General features: G+C 32.9%; 3 protein-coding genes across 6 annotated transcripts; 1 reads left to right on the top strand and 2 right to left on the bottom strand.

Moving 5' to 3' along the window:
• On the top strand, positions 1,870 to 4,623 carry LOC109716432 (dynein light chain LC6, flagellar outer arm-like). The gene is made up of 2 exons (XM_020241873.1): positions 1,870 to 2,157; positions 4,266 to 4,623. The coding sequence occupies exons 1-2, from the start codon at positions 2,020 to 2,022 to the stop codon at positions 4,431 to 4,433; spliced, it is 306 nt and encodes a 101-aa protein (XP_020097462.1). The 5' UTR covers positions 1,870 to 2,019; the 3' UTR covers positions 4,434 to 4,623.
• Positions 5,377 to 7,082, bottom strand: LOC109716429 (hydroxyphenylpyruvate reductase-like). The gene is made up of 2 exons (XM_020241871.1): positions 6,542 to 7,082; positions 5,377 to 5,994 (listed from the first exon to the last, which is right to left on the bottom strand). The coding sequence occupies exons 1-2, from the start codon at positions 6,974 to 6,976 to the stop codon at positions 5,473 to 5,475; spliced, it is 957 nt and encodes a 318-aa protein (XP_020097460.1). The 5' UTR covers positions 6,977 to 7,082; the 3' UTR covers positions 5,377 to 5,472.
• LOC109716884 lies at positions 8,381 to 12,183 on the bottom strand. Of its 4 annotated transcripts, none has more exons than XM_020242487.1 (5): positions 11,934 to 12,183; positions 11,727 to 11,788; positions 10,195 to 11,630; positions 9,428 to 9,563; positions 8,381 to 9,197 (listed from the first exon to the last, which is right to left on the bottom strand). In XM_020242487.1, exons 3-5 carry the CDS (start codon positions 11,623 to 11,625, stop codon positions 8,554 to 8,556), a joined length of 2,211 nt encoding a protein of 736 aa, XP_020098076.1. In that variant the 5' UTR covers positions 11,626 to 11,630; positions 11,727 to 11,788; positions 11,934 to 12,183; the 3' UTR covers positions 8,381 to 8,553. The 4 variants fall into 4 exon arrangements, with proteins under 4 accessions (XP_020098076.1, XP_020098075.1, XP_020098074.1 ...); XM_020242486.1 differs by having other exon boundaries at positions 11,727 to 11,794; XM_020242485.1 differs by having other exon boundaries at positions 11,727 to 11,812.

Genomic DNA, 22,049 nt, shown 5'->3' on the forward strand with positions numbered 1-22,049 from the left:
CTTATTTGTTGCGTGATGATTGATCTAATCCTATCTAAAACGTGGCGCTATTCTAATACTGATTGGCTTTTGTTATCACTCATTCCTACGTAGCTCCAAACTATAAGTTATCGTTTGATTGGAATATAATTGTAGAGTCCGGCTACTATACTCTTATGAGTATGATTGCCCCCATACTCATAAGTTGTTTTCGATGATAGAGCTTCCGAATCGATAATCCACACCGTTAAACGTTATCTAGAGCATTCAAAATGTCTAGAAATCAAATTTTATAATTTTTTGACATTATTTACCTTACGATCAAAAGGTCAAAAAATTGACAATTTTTAACGACCGGTATAAAATATTTGTTAGTTTAACGGTGTAAAAGAATCGAAATCAGTTGAATTTTTTATAGAAAATTCTATTCACTACGTAGATAAAGATAAATAACTCCGATCTTAAATTGAAGGATCCGATCACCCATTTTTAAGACGTCATTCGATTTTCACCGTTCATTTTATACTCGCTTGATGAACTTTGTTATGATTTCCAAAAATTACGAAATTGATTTTCTAGAAGTTTCAAATACTCTAGATCATATTTAACGGAGTGGATCGTCGATTCGAAAACTCCATTATTGAAAACAACTTATGAGTATGAACGACTCTATACTCATAAGAGTATAGTAACCACAGACATAATTATAAATATAGTATAGTTAAATATACATATGGTTATAGTAGTTGCAGCTACAGTCGTGACAATTACGTTCATCTTATTGAGTTAAATATAACAGCAGATGCTGCAACAGATGAATTTTGGTTAAATATAAGAGGCTGTTTGGTTGGATGTCATTACAAATGCAGTGTAGTTGAAAATATATATAATTGAAAATACAGCTGTTGTAACTTTATGCATCCTGTTTGGTTGGATGTAGTAGAAACATATGTAACTATAAATAATTTGTTTGATTGTATGCAGTTGAGAAATAATTTTTAAAATTTTATTCTTATACACACACACACACACACACACACACACATATATATATAATATATCTATATAATATATATAATATATATATATACTATATAGATATTTAATTGAGGTGAGATTATTTTCTAATGTAAAAAAAATTTATTTTTTTAAAAAATAGTTAAGAGGTAGAGGCTGCTATTTTTTGTTTAAAATTATTCTCTCCAATGCTATAGTTTTTTTTTTTTTTTTTTCTGAGAGAGAGGTAGCATGCTATCTGCTTCGTTTATTTTTAAAGAAATGAACTTGCTAGAAATATAAATCCACTAGAATTGAAATTTGGGACCTCGGGTACCAACCACCAAGACCTTTGTCATTTGCGCTAGGGACGGTCGGTCCAACTACTATAGTTGGAACTGGGACAAGTTTAGGTATAATTCGAACTGCTATAGTTGGATCTTTCCTCACAGTTTCTATTGCAGCAGGTGAAGTTAAATATATCAAACCAAATACCGAATTTGTATTTACATATAGTTACAATTGCCGTGCAGTTACAATTATATGTAACCAAACGGCTCCTAAGAATAGATGCTTTAACTTTAAATAATTTAATTAATAGTATACACTCCATAAATATATTTGTAAATTTTATCACTTCATATGTAGGACTATGAAATTACTCTCTACATGATGGGGGAAAAAAAGGAACATATTATTTACCCAAAGCATTTTTATTTTTCTTTGTTATCTTGTGTGATTTTGATTCCTTGTAGTTGAGGAGCCATCCCACACTGCCACATGGCTCCACATCTACTTTTCATTTTTTTGTTTTTTTGTTTTTTTTGTTTTCTTTTTGTCGTTTACTATCATTCCGCTTGTTGATTGTAGTACAGAGTGGAAGCAATTATATGTAGTGGCGGAGGACTGTACGGGGTCCAAAAATATAGGTTTCCAGACTGCCATCCTCCCCGACTACAACTTCTAGAAAGACTGAGAAATCTTTCTCCTTCTAGAAAGACAACTGGAAAAATAAAGGGAGGGAAGACAGCAGTAGCAGAGGGGATGCTGGAAGGGAAGGGAAGGGTGTTGGAGACGGACATGCCGGAGAGGATGGCGGCGCAGGCGATGTCGTGCGCGTCGCAGGCGCTCGACATCTTCGACGTCGTCGACTGCAAGAGCATCGCCGCCTACGTCAAAACGGTAACCCCCACCCCCGACTCTGATTAGCTGGAATTCGACCCAGTTTGGTAACGTGGTGGCTAATTAAAAGATCGTGTTTTAGAAGCTTTTGCTTATTTAATGCTTAGTATATACTATTCAAAATTTTTAAATTTACTATAAAATTATTAAAATAGTTTTTAAAATTCTATTTCATTAGTAAATTCTACCAAAAGTAGGAATATTTGAAGAATTTTTTAAAAAATGAATAAAGAATATTTAGTTCTTACGGGGGTAAATAAAATATTTTTACAGTTTTGAAGGAAATGCTAGATATTATTCCTGTATTTTATATTTTGAAAGGATTTCCAAACTTTTTAAGCCACTTTAAAATTTATATATTATATATATATATATATATAATATTATTAATATATATATAATATAATATATATATATATTGAAGCTTAGATAGACATATCGATAGCAAACGGTTCCGTTGCCACCCATTTGTTTTCGATGATGGAGCCGCTCCAAATCGATGATCGCACCGTTGAACATGATCTATACCACTTGAAGTGTTTAGAAATCAAATTTCATACAGTTCGATTTATTTCTTATCCATCGAGTGACACAAAAATAAACGGCTGAAAATAAATATTCTTTAAAAAATGATGATAGGAGTCTTGTAATCAAAATCAAGAATATAGATCTTGTTTAATATAGTTTTAAGAATTTCTAACAAAATTCAATTGATTTGGATATCTTTACGCCGTTAAACGAGAAAACGTCTCATATCGACTATTAAAATACAAAATTTTTGAAACTATTTGATCATTAGGCAAGTGATGTTGAAAAGATTTGAAATTTGATTTCTAAACACTCAGTGGTATAGATCATGTTCAACGATGCGATCGTCGATTCGGAAGCTCCATCATCGCAAAACAAATGGGTGGCAACGGATCACCGTTTGCATCTGATAGATTCATAGCCTCAATATATATATATATATATATATATATATATATATATATATATATATATATATATATATATATATATAGTATAAAATTTTGATGGCAGCTGTTATCACAGGGGCATGCGTTTACATACTTACATAGTTCTCCGTTAGCGGTTTCTGTCGGTTGGTATCGAAATTTTATAGCATATAACTGTGTAAAATGAAAAAAGATTAAAATTATTTTAACGTCTTTGGATTTTTCAAAATACAAAATAAGTGTTTTTGCCGCCATATTACCAAATTAGGCCTAATGTGTGGGATCTGAATTTTTTTAAAAAATAAAATTGAGAAATGCTATTTGTAGACAAAACAAGTTTTAATTTTTTAAAAATTGATAAGATTAATAAAATAATATTGACTCTTGCATGTAAGTTTTATACCCATCTTTTAGATGTAGAGATAGCATTGCTCGTTTTTTATATAACAAATTTTGCATAAAGAATTTTTTTTTTCTCTTTTAATTTGGAGAGAATATTTATTATAAAAAGATAAAAATGTATAGTTGCTATCTCAAAGCATTCTCAAATAACGGCTCGACTGGTTTTTATTATTGACACCCTCTTAACTTCTGAAATTTTCAGAATCAAGTGGTTTTAGTCAAAAATTTAGTGACTTTAAAATTTGTTGACAATTTTATCAAATTTAATTATTTTTTAGTGAATAAAACTAGACCAATTAACGGTTAATAGCTTATAACTTAATTAACTATAAAAACTCAAAAAAAAATAAAGATGTTAAGTCGGTATCGATTGAAATTTGATATATCTCTAAAAACTCAACGACATTAATTTTTCCTAATTTTTGAGAATTAAAAGTTTAGCCCCTCTACAATCGCACTGAGAGTAGTCTTGAGGTTCGAATCCATGACCACCTCGCACATCTACTCAAAATAAAACTTTCGTGTAAAGAATCGGAGATTCTAACCGAGTAATTTTACACCACTTTTGGGCGCGCATTTCTTACAAAATCATCATCCGAGGGCTAACTGTTTTACGCTAATCTTATTATCTTTCTCTTCGGCAATAAAAAAAAAAAATTCATTTACATTCTAACGGATATACATCTAAATAGTCCATGTACAAATAGTATTTCTCGCGCAATGAATCTAATATTCTCTGTGCAATTACAGGAGTTTGACAAGATGTATGGGCCAGGGTGGCAGTGCATGGTGGGATCCAATTTTGGGTGCTTCTTCACCCACAAGAAGGGCACCTTCCTCTACTTCTCCCTGGAGAAGCTCCACTTCCTCATCTTCAAAGCTGCTGCTGCTGCTGCTGCTGCTGCTGCTTCTGCTTAAAGCAGAAGCCCATGTTATATGTATACCACACATAATACAAAGGAGAAATATGTAGTACACTTATTAAAGAAGTAAAAAAGAAGCTAATTTCCTAACATGCTTCATGGACTTTGTTGATAGGATACTACATGTACCTGTGTCTTTATTATGTGTCTAAACTCCTCTGCATTTTAAACCTTTTTCGTCGAAATATTTGCCTAGCTAGATGCTTTAAGATATAGAGAGATGAGCTTTGGAACCAAATACATTACCTAAACTTTACTATATAAATAGTATGAGATGGTTCATTCATGAATCATCACATCAAATCAAAGAAAAGAAAAGAAAAAGAAAAGAAATCTGTGAAATCACAGAACTGCACTTCTGATTGTGAAGTATCAACTGGCTAATGGAATTATGTTAATCATCATCATGTGAAAGTTGAATACTCCAATTTTGTAGGTGCAAAAATGTCAGCAAAAGATCCCCCATTGAATCTAAGTTGATTTCTCTTGGTCATTTTTTGAAGATTATTTCAAATACTGTTGATGAATTACCATTATTTATTTGTTACGACAAAATACGACTATTATATACATTCATTAAAATATAGTGCTTGATTACAACCCATTTAAGACAAAAAATTGGTTCTTTAAACCCCAAATGAATGTGGAAGCGCAAAAGGTGCAGCTTCTCCAGTAACTAATGTTCAAACTAATGCTTCTTTTGCTGCTACTTCTCTACAATATTTTCAACAGTGGAAATTTCATGCATATTTAACAAATAAAAGATTTGAAGAACAAAGGATTTATCTAGGAGAAAGATAAACAAACATCTGAGATTAAATTCAAGCACATTTGTTAAATATGCATGAAATTTCCACTGTTGAAAATATTGTAGAGAAGTAGCAGCAAAAGAAGCATTAGTTTGAACATTAGTTACTGGAGAAAGATAAACAAACATCTGAGATTAAATTCAAGCACATTTGTTATTGATTGAGACTCATCCAAAAAAATTGCTTTACAACAACAAATATGAAACATCCCATCCAAACAATTCTTCAGATTACTGGAGTCAGTAGAGGCTTTTTCATCACATGTGCTTCTAAATTGGCTATAACCAAATCAGCCATTGCCCTACTTGTTTCCCAGGTGCTGCTCCCCACATGAGGCACCAACACCACATTCTCCAACCCCAGAAGCGCTTCCGGCACGCTCGGTTCGTCCGCGAACACGTCGAGACCGGCCCCGCCCAGCCGTCCTTCGACCAGCGCGGACACGAGCTCGGGCTCGTCGACGTGCGCGCCGCGCCCCACGTTTATCAGCACGCCGTTCGGCCCCAGCGTGTCGATGACCGCCCGGTCGACGATGCGGCGGGTCTCCTCAGTCAGCGCGCACGACACGACGAGCACGTCGCAGTCGGCCGCCAGGTCGGCGGCGTTCGAGTGGTACTTGTAGTTCGGGTGGTGCGGCTTCTCCGATCTCGAGGTGTAGCTGATCGCGCAGCCGAATGCCTCGGCTCTCGTGGCGACCGCTAAGCCGATCCGGCCGAGGCCGAGAATGCCGACTTTTTTCCCGCTAAACTGCCGCGGAATCGAAAGTAATGTCATCAAATTTCGACCTTTTTTCTTTTTGTCAATTTGAGTGATTTCAGTGGATTAAATGAGTGCCGCTAGAAGCGGTTAAATATGATTTAGACTATTTAAACAATCGAGAAATCAGATTTTGTTTTTCGACATCATTTGCCCTGCGGTCAAGTGATCCCCAATTTATTTTATATTTCATATTAGACGTTAAAAACTATCAATTCTAAAGTCATTTAAATACTAGACAAATAACGCCACAAAATTGTAAAATTTACAAATTTAAGAAGTTCAAATAGGATAGATCAAATTTAACAGTGTAGATCCCCGGTTCGGACGGCGGATCACCGAAAACTATGCAAAAATTTTAACTTTTTTTCAACTAATACAAAAGCAGTAATTATTTGGCTAACAGCTAATAAAGATATTAATTTTAACAAAATTCTCAATTTGATTATCTAGAATAACAAAGCCAAAAATTTGAGAGGGTTTCAAATTAACACGAAAATTAAATAAAAAACAGTGGTGAAGGTAATGAACCACAAACCCTAGAGGCGAGCTCGAAGTCCCCCTCCTTCTCCCACGCCCCTCTCCGCACGAATCGATCGGCGGCGCCAACGCGGCGCAGGACGTCGATGGCGAGCGCAACGGCGAGGTCGGCGACGTCGTGGGTGAGCACGTCGGGGGTGTTGGTGACTCGAATCCCCCGCGCCCGGCACCTGGCGAGGTCGACCTTGTCGAGCCCGACGCTGAAGGAGGCGACGATCTCGAGCGCCCGCAGCGCGTCGATCGTGTCGGCGTCGGCGCCAACGGCGGTGTTCCCCACCACGGCGCGGATCGAGCAGGCGTGGGCGCGGAGGAACCCTAGGCGCCGCCCCGGAGGGGCCTCCCAGAGGCGGAAGAGGCGGAAGCGCCGCGCGAGCTCCTCCTCGAGGTAGGAGTCCATGGGGTAGGTGAGGAGGACGCCGAAGGAGTCGCCCATGGAGCCAAGGTATCGATTTGGGGCTAGGGTTTTGGCCGTGGGATTCGGAGAGGTCGGGGGGAGGGAGAGGAGCGGAGAAGGGAAAAGAGTTTTTAAATTGTGCGCTCAAATATCGGACTGGGTATTTTTGCATAAATACCAATAAATATAAGAATTACACAACAATACTGGGTATTTTTGCGTAGATACCCTTAACAAATATAAGAATTATGCAACAATACCACCCCACTAAAAATTGAGATCTGTATTGGTGTTTTTGTTTGAACACTGTGCCTGCTTCTGCTATATGTATTTTCAGTAATTAACCCTTAAGACCCAAAAAAAAAAACTTATGTTCTCATACGGGTCTTTTTTGCATTTAGCCTCCTCAAATTTTTTTACAAATAATCTTAATAAATTTAAATTTACGTAAATAGTACTCTCCTAGTCTCCTTATCATGCGAGTACTTAGATGGCATTTTTAAGTTGAGCACATTGACTAGATTATTATATATTTTTTTATATTTTTATCGTCTAAAATAAAAAAGAAAAAATAAAGTATAAATATGAAAATGATGATTCAACCACCATATTTAAACATAGTGATTCAATCACCATGTTTAACTTAAAATGTCAACACGGTGCTCGCGTGGCAAGAAGAGGGTTATATATGAAAATATAAATTTGCCGGGACCATTTGTAAAAAAAAAAAATTTAAGAGGGCTAAATGCAAAGAAAAAGCCCTTCTCATACTTTTGTTAAAACAACTACTTTTTCCTAAAAAAAACTTAAGTTCCTAAAGAAGGACATTTTTAATATTTACATCCAACCGTCTTTCTCACATCTAGACTTAAATTTTTTTTATAGGCTCAAAACAAAGACTTAATTAAATAGGAGAAAATAAATTAAAGCTCGACGGGACTCGAAGTCAAAACTTCATACTCTGATGCAGTGTTAAATTGTATGTAATAATTGTTGTTCTCCAAAAGTTTAAGATATTGCAATACAACGATTATTACACATTTTTATTAATATGGTATTAGAGTTGGAGATTCTGAATTTGATACTCGTCGGGCTTCTAATATTATTCAAGTCTACTTGTTGAGCCTATCAAGATGTCTCGAATATAGGCACGAGGGGAGTGTTAAATATAAATACTAAAAATACCATTCTTTGACAGTTTAAGCTGTTAGAAAATAACGGTTGTTTCACATTCTTTAACAGATTTCATGAGAAATGATCTTCTTCCTCATGCCAATATAGAAAACTGATGCATGATCCTGGTTACTCTTTAACACTTACCAGAAACTCATTTCTTTTCCTTGGAGACAGCAACTGTGAACACTGTAAAACAAAAGTTTGAAAGATTATATCAAAGAAAAAATTGCCATGAAAAGTTTTCACCATTGGTAGATTGAAGCAACATCACCACAATCAATTCACTAAAACTCTTTGATTCTTTGCTCAATGATTTTAATACAAGGCATCACATTTTGGCTCTGCCACAAAATGATCACCTGATATTCCTTAATAGGAGCTACTATACACTGTTTGAGAACAGAAAAAAAAAGAAAGAAGATACAACAGTTTCTAATGGACTAATCCGCGCAAATTTCTTGAACAAGCAATGATAAGATATGCTCACTCACTTCACTTGCAACTCTGTTCACATCTTCCCCGGAAATCAAATCCACCCAGCCAACATCCCACATGGAATTGATTGCCATATTTGCACATGTGAGATCCCTTTCTAATTTCACGTAAAGATCGTCTTTTGAAGCACCGTCGTCGTCGAACTTACTATAGCTGTTCAGTTTTCCTATTCCATTACTGATATCCTCCGCCAAATCTTCGAGAGAGAAGTAGTTTGCTCTTCTTCGCCTTATCTTGGTTTGGAATAAGGGGCAGAATAAGTGGTTCTGCTCGTGTTTTCGGACCATTTGCTCCTCAGCAGTGTCCAAGTAGAGCTTCGCGTATCTTATTCCGACCTCCCCTGCATTTTTGACTCGATTACATACAGGTTGGTAAGTTTCGAACCCCACAAGTTCCTGCGCAAGGCTAAGGAATGATGGGCTGGTCAAAAGCAGCAATCTAATCTCATCTTCTATTCCAGATGCTTCTTTAGCGGATGATTTGTTCGTACGACACTGAATCGCTTCTTCTGCCGGTGAATAGCTTCTCTCGACTTGGCTGGTATTCGGCGTAATTTCACACGACACTCTTTGGTCTTCTCTTACATCATCTGCTATCAAAAGAAGTGTTTAATTGTTTATGCCCATGAAATTCGGTCAACTGTCGTCTCAGCTCGCATTCAAAGGTCAAATACAAAACCTATATTGGAAGTAAAAGAAGCAGATGTACCATGCATAAATAAAAACAAAAATGGCATCGGCGAAAGCTTTCGAAGACTAATCATTACGAGTAAAAAAGATGAATTTTAAGCACGCATACAATTACGAAAAATGTTTTTACCTTCCATACAAGGTTCAGCAACCTGAGCTGTCTGTATACAGTTATCGTCACAAGTGCCATTTGTTGCTGAAACACCATCTTTTTGATTCTGAGGATTGATCGCTTTTTGATCTCTCTTGTGCTTTATATTGTTACTCTACAGAAAAAGATGCTCGTATTTTAGAAAGAAAGAAAGAAAAGAAGTATCAATCAAGGGTATTAGCATGTAAGAAGCTCTGCGATCATCTAACATGAAGTTAGTCACATGATAAATAAAATAAGGAACACCATAAGAAGTTCAATACTTCGTATTGTTTTGATCAAGGATTTAAATGCCGTCGCACGAGGACAAGCAGAAAACTTACTGGTACAGTACAGCATGGTGCATGCCGTGCCGTGCCAACGCATGCTGGTCATGAAATATTTATTTTCTTTGTCATCTATATTTCTAATTGCTTATTACATATCTCTATCAACTCAATTGAACTTTGTGGAGATAATTATGGGCTAATTTCAAACAACATAGGGTTTTGAGCTGTGCTGTCGGCACGATAATCAATCGTGCTGATATCTTGTCGGCACGGTACAGTACGGTGGACACACAGCTAGTGCTAATGAGCGCTTAAGTCCTTTAGCTTTGATATGGACGTATAATAAAACTACCTTCATACCAGTTTTCACCAAAGTGATACCTGGAATAGATCATGGTGAACTTTCCTTTTTCTCTCCTCATTTAATTTCTAGTTATTGACAGAAAAGTATATACAAAGAAGAGAAAGGCTACTTACAACTGTTTTGATGATAGGGGAGCTCCTGACTTGCTTAGCCACCTCCGTCTTCTTGCCCTTGATAGAAGAAGATACATTACTCGTCACAAGAGGCTTTTTATCGGGCTTTAACACTTTGTTATTATTAGTGTTCGATCTCGACAACCTTGTCGCTTCTTTCTTCTCTTCAGCTTTCTTCTGTACTGAAATTGGTTTCTCTTCTTGAGGAAGGCTTCTCTTCACCTTGATTGACTCTTTCTTCCACTGCTTACCGTTCGCAGAGTTCGAAGCCTTCACCTCTTGTGATGGTTCTCCTTTACACTTTTCAACGTGATTCGATTCTTTTCTTTCTATTGTTCTCCTTACAACTTGCTCGTCATCGGCCGCCTTCTCTTCCCGTACCGATTTCATAGGTTGGGCCTCCTTTTCCTTCCAGGCCCCTTCTCTCTCTGACGAATAAGAAGAAGAAGACGACGAGATCGGCTTCATAATAACAATTGGCGGCGCGTCGTCATCCTTTCTATGTTCTTCTGCTTGGTTGTTCTTCAAGAGCCCTTTGAAATGCATCGTTTCAACGATTTCTTGCAACGCCTTCCTATTCGCATCTGGATTCTCCTTTACTGGTTGAATCCTTCTTGCCTTGGGCATCTCGATATCGAAGAACGCCCTCGGCGAACTTATGCTCCTCATTTTACCTTCTTTCTTGATAGGATGAGCTTGTTCCTCTAAAGGCGCTTCTTCGAGACCCATAAGCTTCGCAATCAAGTTCGAAGATTTGGGCTTCTTAGTCCCTGTATCCTCCTCATGAGGCTCAATTACCTTCGAAGAACTGCTCGTAGAATACCGCAACGATCGGCTTGAAGAAGACGCCGACAAGAGATTCTGCCTATGAAAGCTGTCCTTTATCACCTTTTTCAGCTCTTCGACGCGGTATCTCGAAGACCCACAAGACGAAAATCTTTTAGAGGCTGTTGCTTCAACAAATACCTCCTCCTCGATCTCTCCCTCTATTCCCTCTTCCGCCATTTCTTGTTTCCGCTTTATGTCATTCATTCGGGAGAAGCTTTTCGACGCAGCTTGGAAGTTTTCGAGCATGACCAATGATTCTTGGAGATCCAAAGCACCTCTAAGTAGATCTTCGGCGAAATGCTTCGAGAAATTCGGCTCCCTCGACCACGAATTGATCACTTGGGTCAGACTTTGAGCCCCTCTAGAGACCTTCAAGAGCTGAGCTTCACTGCTCTCTCTGCAGGCCATGCTGCTCTTCTGCTCTCCTCTCTCTTTGCTGCCAAAATTAGGCTTTGATGCAAAAGAAGGGGAGGATTTCTGGATTCTGTCAGCAGCAGCAGCAGCAGCAGCAAATTGGGTTGTTTCATTCTTATCTTTGGATTTGGAGGGAAGACTCTTTGATAAGGATCTGTGAACAACTGATCTGAAACTGTCCTGATGCATATTTTCTATTGAGTGAAAAAATTAAAAAACAAATTAATAAGCAAATCAATGACATGGTCAGAAACCACATACAAAACAAAATTTTTTAAAAACAATCTTACATTATTTTTTCCTTGGGGGGGTTATCCAATATTTCTTCTTAGAAGATCCTTCTGACCAGGTTCTGAGTCTAAGATTAGAGAGTTAGCTACTGCCAACACAAAAAAAAAGGGGAAAGAGATAAAGTGAAAATGGAAGTAGATCATGAGAGAGGAACAGCTAAAAAAGAAAAAAAATCAGAACAGAAAATGCAGGATGCAAGAAATTACCAGGGAGGCAGCAGGAGAAGTGGGTGCTGCTGCCTGCAACTCCATGATATGTGCAGTTTCAGATCTGCAACATGAATTCCTGCAGTCTCTTTAAAGAGAGGAGGATGGTGCTTTTCAAGGGAGCTCATTTACTTCTGATCTAACCTGGTGGCTCTCTCACCTCTGTACCAAGTTAAGATAATAACACAAAACTGAATCCATGCAATCAAGGGCTACTACAACACTTGGAAAGCAACATCTCCATCATCTTCCATGGTAGTAAATGAGAATGGGAGAATAGTAGGTGTATATGGTGGTGAAGAATGAAGGTAAATAAGGTTTGGTTAAGAAGTTGAAATGACCAAAACACCCATGCAGAGAACACCCCACAGAAGGGGTATTGATGGAAAAGGACCTTTCAATGTCAGATGTAAGATGACAGGAAAATTTTCTTTTCGAGGATAGTAGATGATGGGAAATTTTGGCTCTTTAAATGATAAGCACTTGAGCACTGCACAGTGGTTTCTCTGGTGCATATTACTGTAGTGCACTGTAGAGAAAAATTCTGTACACTGAATAGTCACACTGTTTATCTTAAAATAAAATCCATCCTAATGGTAGGAACTGATCCTATGGTGCTCTCTCTCTCTCTCTCTCTCTATATATATATATATATATATATATATATATATAAATTGAGTTTTTTAAGCTTTAAATATCAAAATATTGTTGTTTATAGATTATACAGAAGCATCCAGATATTTTGACTTTTAAAAAATAATAACTCAAATTCCTATATAGATCCAGCAGGTGCTATTAAAAGACCAAGTGCTTGGTGCTTTTACAATCACCATAGCTAACTAATATAGTTATCATATATAGAGTTGCTAGGAATACTTCGATTAATAAACGTGGCGTTTTACTTGCGAGTTGTTTTTCGATGATCAGAGCTCTAAAATTGACAGATCGGCTCCGTTGAACATATCTATCACGCACTTGAAGTGTTTAGAAATCAAATTCAAAATCTTTTCGTACATCATTTGCCCTAATGATCAAAGGGTTCAAAATTTAGTAATTTTAATGGTGATAAGAGACTTTTCTGTTAAATGTGTAAAGATATGCAAAATTGAATTTTTGTTTAGAAAATTCTTTAAAACATTAAAACAAATCTATAACTCTTGATCCTTGATTACAAGACTTCTATCATATATTTTTTAAAAGAATATTCTTTCAGCCATATCATTTTTTGTTCACCTAATGATAAAAGATACAATATTGAAAGTGCGTGAAATTTGATTTCTAGGTAGTTTAAATGGTTTAGATCATATTTAACGGAGCCGATCGTCAATTTGGAAGCTCTATCATCGAAAATAACTCAATAGTAAAACGCCCCGTTTACTATCGAGAGTATTCTAGTTCAACTCTATATATATATATATATATATATAAAAGACAATTGCTTATATATTTTAAAAAAGTTATAGACCTTTTAATTTATACCCTTTAGAAGATTAATGTAAAAACATTTCGTTCCAAGTTTTTTTAAATATATTTTTAGAGTTGTATTCTGTTTGTGAATTGATAGAAATTGCTATTATTTTTATGAAATTATTATTTTGTATTTTTAAAAACACTTTTTTATTGTTACTAACGTTTCTTATTTGTTCTTAAGTTAGGGACAAAAAAAAAATTTTGACTTTTTATTTTTTTAAATATAAACTTTTATTATTACCATTTTTTTTATTTGTTTTTTAAATTATGGACAAAAGGGGTATTTTGATTTTTCTAACTCTCGTAAAAATTTTAATCCGGGATTAACTTGAGATGACTTATTAAGGCTTAGTTTGGTATTGAGGTGGATCTAAAGCTATTAGATAGAATAGAGTTGAGAAAAAGTATATAGGGATATGCTTCTGTGTTCTCCGATAGGACCGTAGAAAATATACCTTAACCGACTAAGGCTTCGTTTGGAATTGCGGAGAGATTGTGTTACGTGCGATGAGAAAGTACATTCAAAAAATACTCTGTTTGTTTCCGAACATAATATTACGTTCTGCATATTACGATGAGTTAGTTACGATATATTTTCTGCGGTCCCATGGGAGAATGCAGAAGCATATTTCTATATGTTTTTTTCTCAACTCCATTTTATCTAATAGCGTTAGATAGACATCAATACCAAACTAAGCCTAACTGCAATATGCGGAACGCAATATTATGTACGGAAACAAATAGGGTATTTTTCCATCTTCCTTTCTCACCGCACATAACGCAATCTTCCCGCAACCCCAAACGAAGCCTTATTAACAACTCTACAATAGAGTTATTTCTGAATAATAAAAAAAATATATGAAGGGTATATTGAAACAAAAAAATATATAAGAGTACATAAGATATTTCAAAATTTTTAAGAGGTATATAGGTAATTATTTCATGTAGAAAAATACAATTCTCTGGTATTTTAAACTTTCAAAAATTCAATATAAACACTCTGGTATTATAGTAAGAGGTCTTGAGTGCAGACCTAACAAAAAAAATATAAAAATTCTATCCTCTTATAATATATTGGTGGATATTCTCTCTCTCTCTCTCTCTCTCTCTCTCTCTCTCTCTCCATCTTGGTCAATCCCACAAAAAAAATAAAAATAAAAAACAAAAGAGATATTAAAAAACTCTTGGTCAATGGAAGTGTGACAAAGCTGCAATGTGGCCATCAATGCTGATCCCAAGTGTTAGAATTGGTTTCCACACCCTATGCTTGTTAAGCAATGTGTTTATTTTGGACCATGGGTTTGGCTTTGGGAGACATAATAAATTTCTCAGCAGTAGTTGTTGGATCTAACATTTTTGTAGTTGATCTAAGGTACACATTTCAGTTTCTCAAATTTATTCATTCACATGTCTATTGACTGATTTTTGTATTTTTCTAGAATACTATCTGCTTAATTTATTTTTAAAAATAAATTTAACTAAAAATATGAAATAGCTAAATTTCGAACTTAAAATCTCATATACTAATTATTAAATTTTTAGTCAACTGCGCTAAGTATCGTCGGTTGTTAACTGAAAATTTGATCCATGCCTCAATGTGACCCTGGCCCAACCTAGGTAGCTTAGTTGTCACATCTTTCACTATGTTTAGACCAAAACTAGATCTATAGATCTAGTAGACCTACCACTAATAATATTTTTTAAAAAAAATATAAAGAAAATTATATTGCGTAGAATATGTATATTTTACTGTTCTGTAGTTTAAAGTATGGCATTCTGTCATTATCGATTTCTATTTTAATTTTTTCTAAAAATGTTTTATTAAAGATATCACAGTGAAACATCTTATAGACTACATGGTGATAAAGTGTTGTATATGAGGGTAATAAAATTACACAATTTGTCATCCACTTTATTATCATTTTTAACGGAAGATGCTTGCAAAAATCTTAAATAAAAACTAGAAAGAAATAGGATGTTATATTTTGAACCACAGAATTGTAAAATTAAGCAATTATCAGGTATTTTTTTAAAATTTTGAAATTAAAATTTTATTATCTCATGAATAACCAACTTCTATACTTGCTAAAATATAGGCTATATAGCTTTCATGGATGCACAAATTTAGGTAAATCTTTTGAATTATCCAAAAAGTATAGGTGTGTTTTTTTAAATGAAAAATTTTACAAAGTTAAATGTATAAATCAACTTTTAACTCCTTAAAATGTCAAATGTCAACCTTGCTACACAAGAAGTTACTATTACTATTATTTTTGTTGTTGTTGTTGTTGTTGTTGTTGTTTTTTTTTAAAAAAAAAAGTTTTGAAAAGGAATTGAGAAAAGAAAACAAGTGGCAAGATATAAATGAAATCACAAGTGTGTCATGTTGTGTCACTGCTTTTTTTGCATCTCATTGTCTCATGTAGCTTGTGAGGATTGTTCATGAGTTAGAACAAAAGTAAGCCTTTGAAACTCTTGCTTTTTTTCCTTTTTCTTTTTTCTTTCCCTATAATTTTTACTTTTAATTTTAAACATATTTTTTGCAACTCTCATTCTTTGAGATTTTTTTTAAAAAAAGCTATGAAAAATGCTTTGCATACAAACAAATCTCACAACATTGTACAAACTCTGCAATTTGATGGTTCGAATTTCAAGCTTGAAATTATAAATCATGCTTACTGGCCTTCTCACGATTTACACTTCTCCACCAATTAAATACTGCCACATATGCTAGTTTATAAAGTATTATATAATTTGTTTGTAAGTATAACATTACTCTTATTAAGCTATTAAAGAGACTCAAGAATCTAAATTAAATAAGATGAGTCGTCTGGTAAAATTTGAACTTGGGACCTATGCTCTGATATCTTGTTAAATAATACAAACAATCAATTATATTCTTCGAAATCTTGAGCTAGTAGAAAACAGTATTTTAACTTATCTAATTTTGGAGTATAAATTGATTTCTTTCAGCTGAAGATTTAACCAAAACCAGAAAAAAAATTTACATATCTCTATAAATAGTGAAAATTTACATCTATCCCCTAAAATTTCAAATACAAAATTTATTTAAAACGTATTTCTTTCCTTCAGTTGACCATTTGAAACTGACATTTTTCTAGTGAAAAAAACACAATAATTTATATAAATCCTAATTTTGATTTAAAAAAAAAATCGAATTATAAGTTTTCTCAATAAGCAGGGCAAATTGGTGCCTCTTAGAATTAATTTCAGTAATACATTTGAAAATTCAGAACTTTGGGGTGACAAATGTGTAATATCAAAACAACTTTGGGCCGCCTGTTTTCTTTACTTCTGATCTACGCGAGTCAATTATGTATATATCTGAGTGCTTTCAGGGATTAACGGAGTTGTGCATTCACATCTGCGTATCTTTTCATTCTTTAAGGACACTTTTCTATACCGTTTACGTCCAGTTAGATCTATTTTGTTCTTGTGTACTTTTTCTTCTGTAACTCTTTATTTATCTATCAATAGAAGTACCTATAGGTTTCCATCTATTTTTTTTTATAAAAATATATATAAGCAAAGACCCTTTTTACAATTTATTAGCAGTAGAATTAGCTATAGGGAATGCAAACGGGACGGATCTAGAACTTGAGTGGTTTCGTATGTTGCGCTCCATTTCCTTTGGTGCACTGGAATGTATTGATTTTTAGTTTATTTTTTATTTTTAGCGCTTACTTAGGATATATTAGGACTGGAGTGTATTTCGGGACTGATCAATAAAAAAAAAAAGGAGTTTTCTACTTCCTCCTCCATTTTTCAGCGGATCGTGATGGATTTGGTAAATTGGTAAATTATTCTTTTTTCTAATTATGGCCACCATTTACCATCCCATTCAAAACCGATCGGGATCGAACCTCTGCGAACCTGGATCCATTCACATCTCTAGCAATTAGTCATTAATTCTAAAAGCTATCAAATAATAATTTTTTTAATATTTTTTAATTCAATGCAGATAATGTTTCAATATTATTTTGTTTAATATTTTTTTTTTTATGTCTGAGCTCAAGATATTTTAATAAGACTGTATTGTAATGAAAATTAAACGAAATTAAAAGTCAAGTGAACTCGCACTCAAAACCTCCTACTTTGATACTATATTAAAGAATGCCTAATCAGCGTTGATCTCTAAAACTTTTTAAGTTATCAAAAATTAGTGTTTTAATATTTTTATATTCAATAATATCTTCTTTTTTTTTCTATATTCATCACTTAACAATCAAATTATTATTGTACGAAATTTAGATCGCATGTCCCTACCTTTGAATTTAATAGAAGTACATTCTCAGATCAGTTCTTTGAGCTGTTCAAATTTAAAAAGAAAAAAAAAAGGAACATGTGGTGATCACAATCCAATTATATCGACTATTTCAGAAAAAAAAAAAATTATGTCAAAATGCTGTTCTTTTCATTTCTGTTGCTTGCTTAAGAAATTAATTAAAAGGTACAATTTTATTTTTTTATTATTGAGGCAAATTGAACAAGTTTTAATTTTTTTTAATGATTTTTTCAGCTTTTGCTACCATTTACTTCTGCAGTTGCTTGTCCAATGTGTGTATCATTTTTGCTGCATCTACAAAGTGGGGGATTTTCTTTGATAGGGTTGTTTAGATTTTTCTCCTTTTTTTTTGCATTTTTTAAACAATAATATAATTATTCCTTTTTATATATATATAGAGAGAGAGAGAGTATATAATATATAATTCATTAAGAGTTTCATATATAAGCTAAAGTACTTCTAGAAGCAAATGGTGTTGTTTATTTTTGAATCGTTTCTGTCAATGGAGTATTTGAATCGATGATCGGCATCATTGAATATGATATAAAATATTTAAACTTTTTAGGTCTCAAATTCTGTTATCATTTAATACTGTTTGCATAGTCTTAAAGAGGTTTAAAAATTTATCATTTTTAATAGCTAATATAAGATAAATTTGATGCTACATGATCATTGGACAAATAATATCGTAGAATCGTCCTACGCATAAAAAAAAAAAAAAAATGGTAAAGTCCAATCTGAATTACCATAAACAAAAGATAAATAAGCTAACAGTCCTGCAAGAAACACAATTCGATCATACCATTTTATTTATTCTAAAAAAAATTATCTAAAAATGTGAAGCAACTAAACTTTGAACTTAAAATCTCGAAAATTAACCATCAAATTCTTTACATATATGGTAAGACAACCTTAGCCATACAACTTTGAGATAAATAAGCTAACAATCATGCAAGAAACACAGTTCGATCGTATCGTTTTATTTATTCTAAAAAAAAATTATCTGAAAATATGAAGCAGCTAGACTTCGAACTTAAAACCTCGGATATTAACCATCGAATTCTTTACATATATAGTAAGACAATCTTTTTTTCTTTTTATTTTTGAGAGAGAGAAAGGTAGTATGCTACCCGCTTCGTTTATTTCATTTAAAAATAAATTTAGCTGAAAATGTGAATCAACTAGGATTCGAACTTGGGTCTCGGATACCAACCACTAAGCCTTTTTGCCACTTGCGCTAGGGACGGTCGGTTAGTAAGACAACCTTAGCCATACAACTTTCAAATAAAAAAAGCTAACAGTCGTGTAAGAAACATTTAGTTCGATCATATTGTTTTATTTATTCTAAAAAAAATTATTTGAAAATATAAAGTAACTAGACTTCGAACTTAAAACCTCGAATATTAATCATCGAATTCTTTACATATATATAGTGAGACAACCTTAGCCAGACAACTTTTAACCAAACCGCAAAGCTAACTACTAAAGCTTCGTTTGGAATTGCGAGGAGATTACGTTACGTGTGGTGAGAAAGTACGTTGGAAAAATATCCTGTTTATTTCCGTACGTAATATTGCGTTCCGCATATCGCGATGAGTCGGTTACGATATATTTTCTGCGGTCCCACCGGAGAACGCAGAAGCATATCCCTATATGCTTTTTTCTCAACTCCATTTTATCTAATAGCATTAGATAGACCTCAATACCAAACTAAGCCTAAAGCTTCGTTTGAAATTGCGGGGAGATTACGTTACGTGTGGTGAGAAAGTACATTGGAAAAATACCATGTTTGTTTCCGTACGTAATATTGCGTTCCGCATATTACGATGAGTCGGTTATCCCACCGGAGAACGCAGAAACGTATCCCTATATATTTTTTTCTCAACTTCATTTTATTTAATAGCGTTAGATAGAATTCAATACTAAACTAAGCCTAAAAGATGGAGGAAGCATAAGAAATCTTTGCGTTGAAAAATACGAGAGATTTGAGAAAAAAAAGTTTAGTCAGTACAGTGGTTACCATATAGCTTTCACCTTCAGCCACGCTCTAAATCCGTGATAAACTAGTGAAATACCCGCGCGATGCTGCGGATCTAAAATATTTTTACAATAAATTTTATTTTTTTAAATATTTTTATATAGTTTTATAAGTCTAATTATTAATTAAATAAAAATTATATAAAAATAATTTAATAGTTAAATCTATTTAAATAAAAGTCATTAAAATTAGTATATGCCCAAATAAATTTATACATCACTTTATTTTATAAAGATTTATATGAGAAGGATTTGAGATAAATCTATCAAAATAATTTTTAAAAAATCAATAGTAAAGGAAGTAAATTTGTAGAATAAATTGCCTAATAAAATTAATTATATATATATATATATATATATATTATATATATAATATATAATATATATATTATATATATATAAATATATATATATACACTATATTTTTAAAATTTTCACTTGAAAATTTAAAATATGTATTTTTTATACAACATTATTTTAAGTGATTTAAATTAAACTATCATGTTAAATTTTATATATATTTATTACGCATATTATTAATAAAATTAATTAATTAATTTCATAGAGTTTAGAGATTTAAAATTTTAAAATTTGAAGAAATTTAAATTATGTATTTTTTTATACAACGATATTTTACGTGATTTAAATTAATCTAATATGTTAAATTTATATTAATAAAATTAATTAATTAATTTTATAGAGTTTAGAGATTTAAATTTAAATTTTGAAGTTACAAATTAGAAATAAATATTATAAGTTAAAATTTAAATTTAGAATTTAGAATTTAAAATTTAAAATTTAAAACTTTAAGAATTGAAAATATCAAAATTTAAATTTGATATATATATAATATATATATATATATAATAATATATATATACTATATTTGGAAAGAGAATAAAGGAGGGTTTGGGAGGGTGACACGTGTCACTCTCTGGGCCTCCCAAACCCTCCTTTAATGTAATAAGATTTTATTAATAAAATTAATTAATAATTTTATAGAGTTTGGAGATTTAAAAATTTTAATTTGAAGTTACAAAATTAGAAATAAATATATAAGTTAAAATTTAATTAGAATTTAGAATTTAAAATTTAAATTTAAAACTTTAAGAATTGAAAATATCAAAATTTTAAATTTTGATATTATATATATATATATATGAGTTGATAGAATACTCTCGATAGTAAAGCGAGCGTTTTACTATCGAGTTGTTTTCGATGATAGAGCTTCCAAATTGACGATTCGGCTCCGTTAAATATGATCTAAACCATTTAAATTACCTAAAATCAAATTTCACGCACTTTCGATATTATTCTTTTATCCATTAGTGAACAGAAAATGAATGGTTGAAAATGAATTATTCTTTAAAAAATGATGATAGGAGTTTATAATCAAGATCAGAGTATATAGATCTGTGTTTTAATAGTTTAAAGAATTTCTAACAAAAATTCAATTGATTTGATACTTACACCGTTAAACGAGAAAACGTCTCTTATCACACATTAAAATTACAAATTTTGAAACCTTTTGATCATTAGGCAAATGATGTCGAAAAAGTTTGAAATTTGATTTCTAAACACTTTAATGGTATAAGATCATGTTCAACGGAGCCGACGTCAATTTGAAGCTCTATCATCGAAAACAACTCGATAGTAAAAGCCGCACGTTTACTATCGAGGAGTATTCTAGCTCAACTCTATATATATATATATATATATATTGTTGGAAAAGAGAGTAAAGGAGGGTTTGGGAGGGTGACACGTGTCACTCTCTGGGCCTCCCAAACCCTCCTTTAATGTAATAGAAAATAGAAATAGATAATTATGACTCTAACATTAAAAATGATTAGAAAAAGATATCTCGGTAATAAAACGAAGTTTATTAATCTAGTGATAATTCGTGTCCTAAGAGACGTACACCACCTATAAAATGTGACTGCAGAAGCATCTACACAACTAAAAATGAATTGCGAGAGGAAAAAAAAAAAAAACTAATTAAGCCTGTCAAAATAAACGATTCATTCAAATTTTACAATTAATAATTAATTTAAATTAAATAAATTACAATATTTGGGAGTTAATATTCTAGAGCGTACATGATTGAAAAATAAAGCCAGAACTAAAAAAGAAAAAATGCTACCTACACTTTTTGTATATAAGTGTAAATCTTGTATCTCTCTGTTCCAAAACTTCACAAAATCATTTAAAATTTTATTTATAAAAAAATTGATAAGACTAGTTAAAAAAAATAGTAGCTTTGGATGATTTAGATATGCATATCATAGAGCTTTTTTTTTTTTTTA

This window comes from Ananas comosus, linkage group 10 (assembly GCF_001540865.1).
Source record: "Ananas comosus cultivar F153 linkage group 10, ASM154086v1, whole genome shotgun sequence".
In the NCBI taxonomy this organism is placed as follows: Eukaryota; Viridiplantae; Streptophyta; class Magnoliopsida; order Poales; family Bromeliaceae; genus Ananas; species Ananas comosus.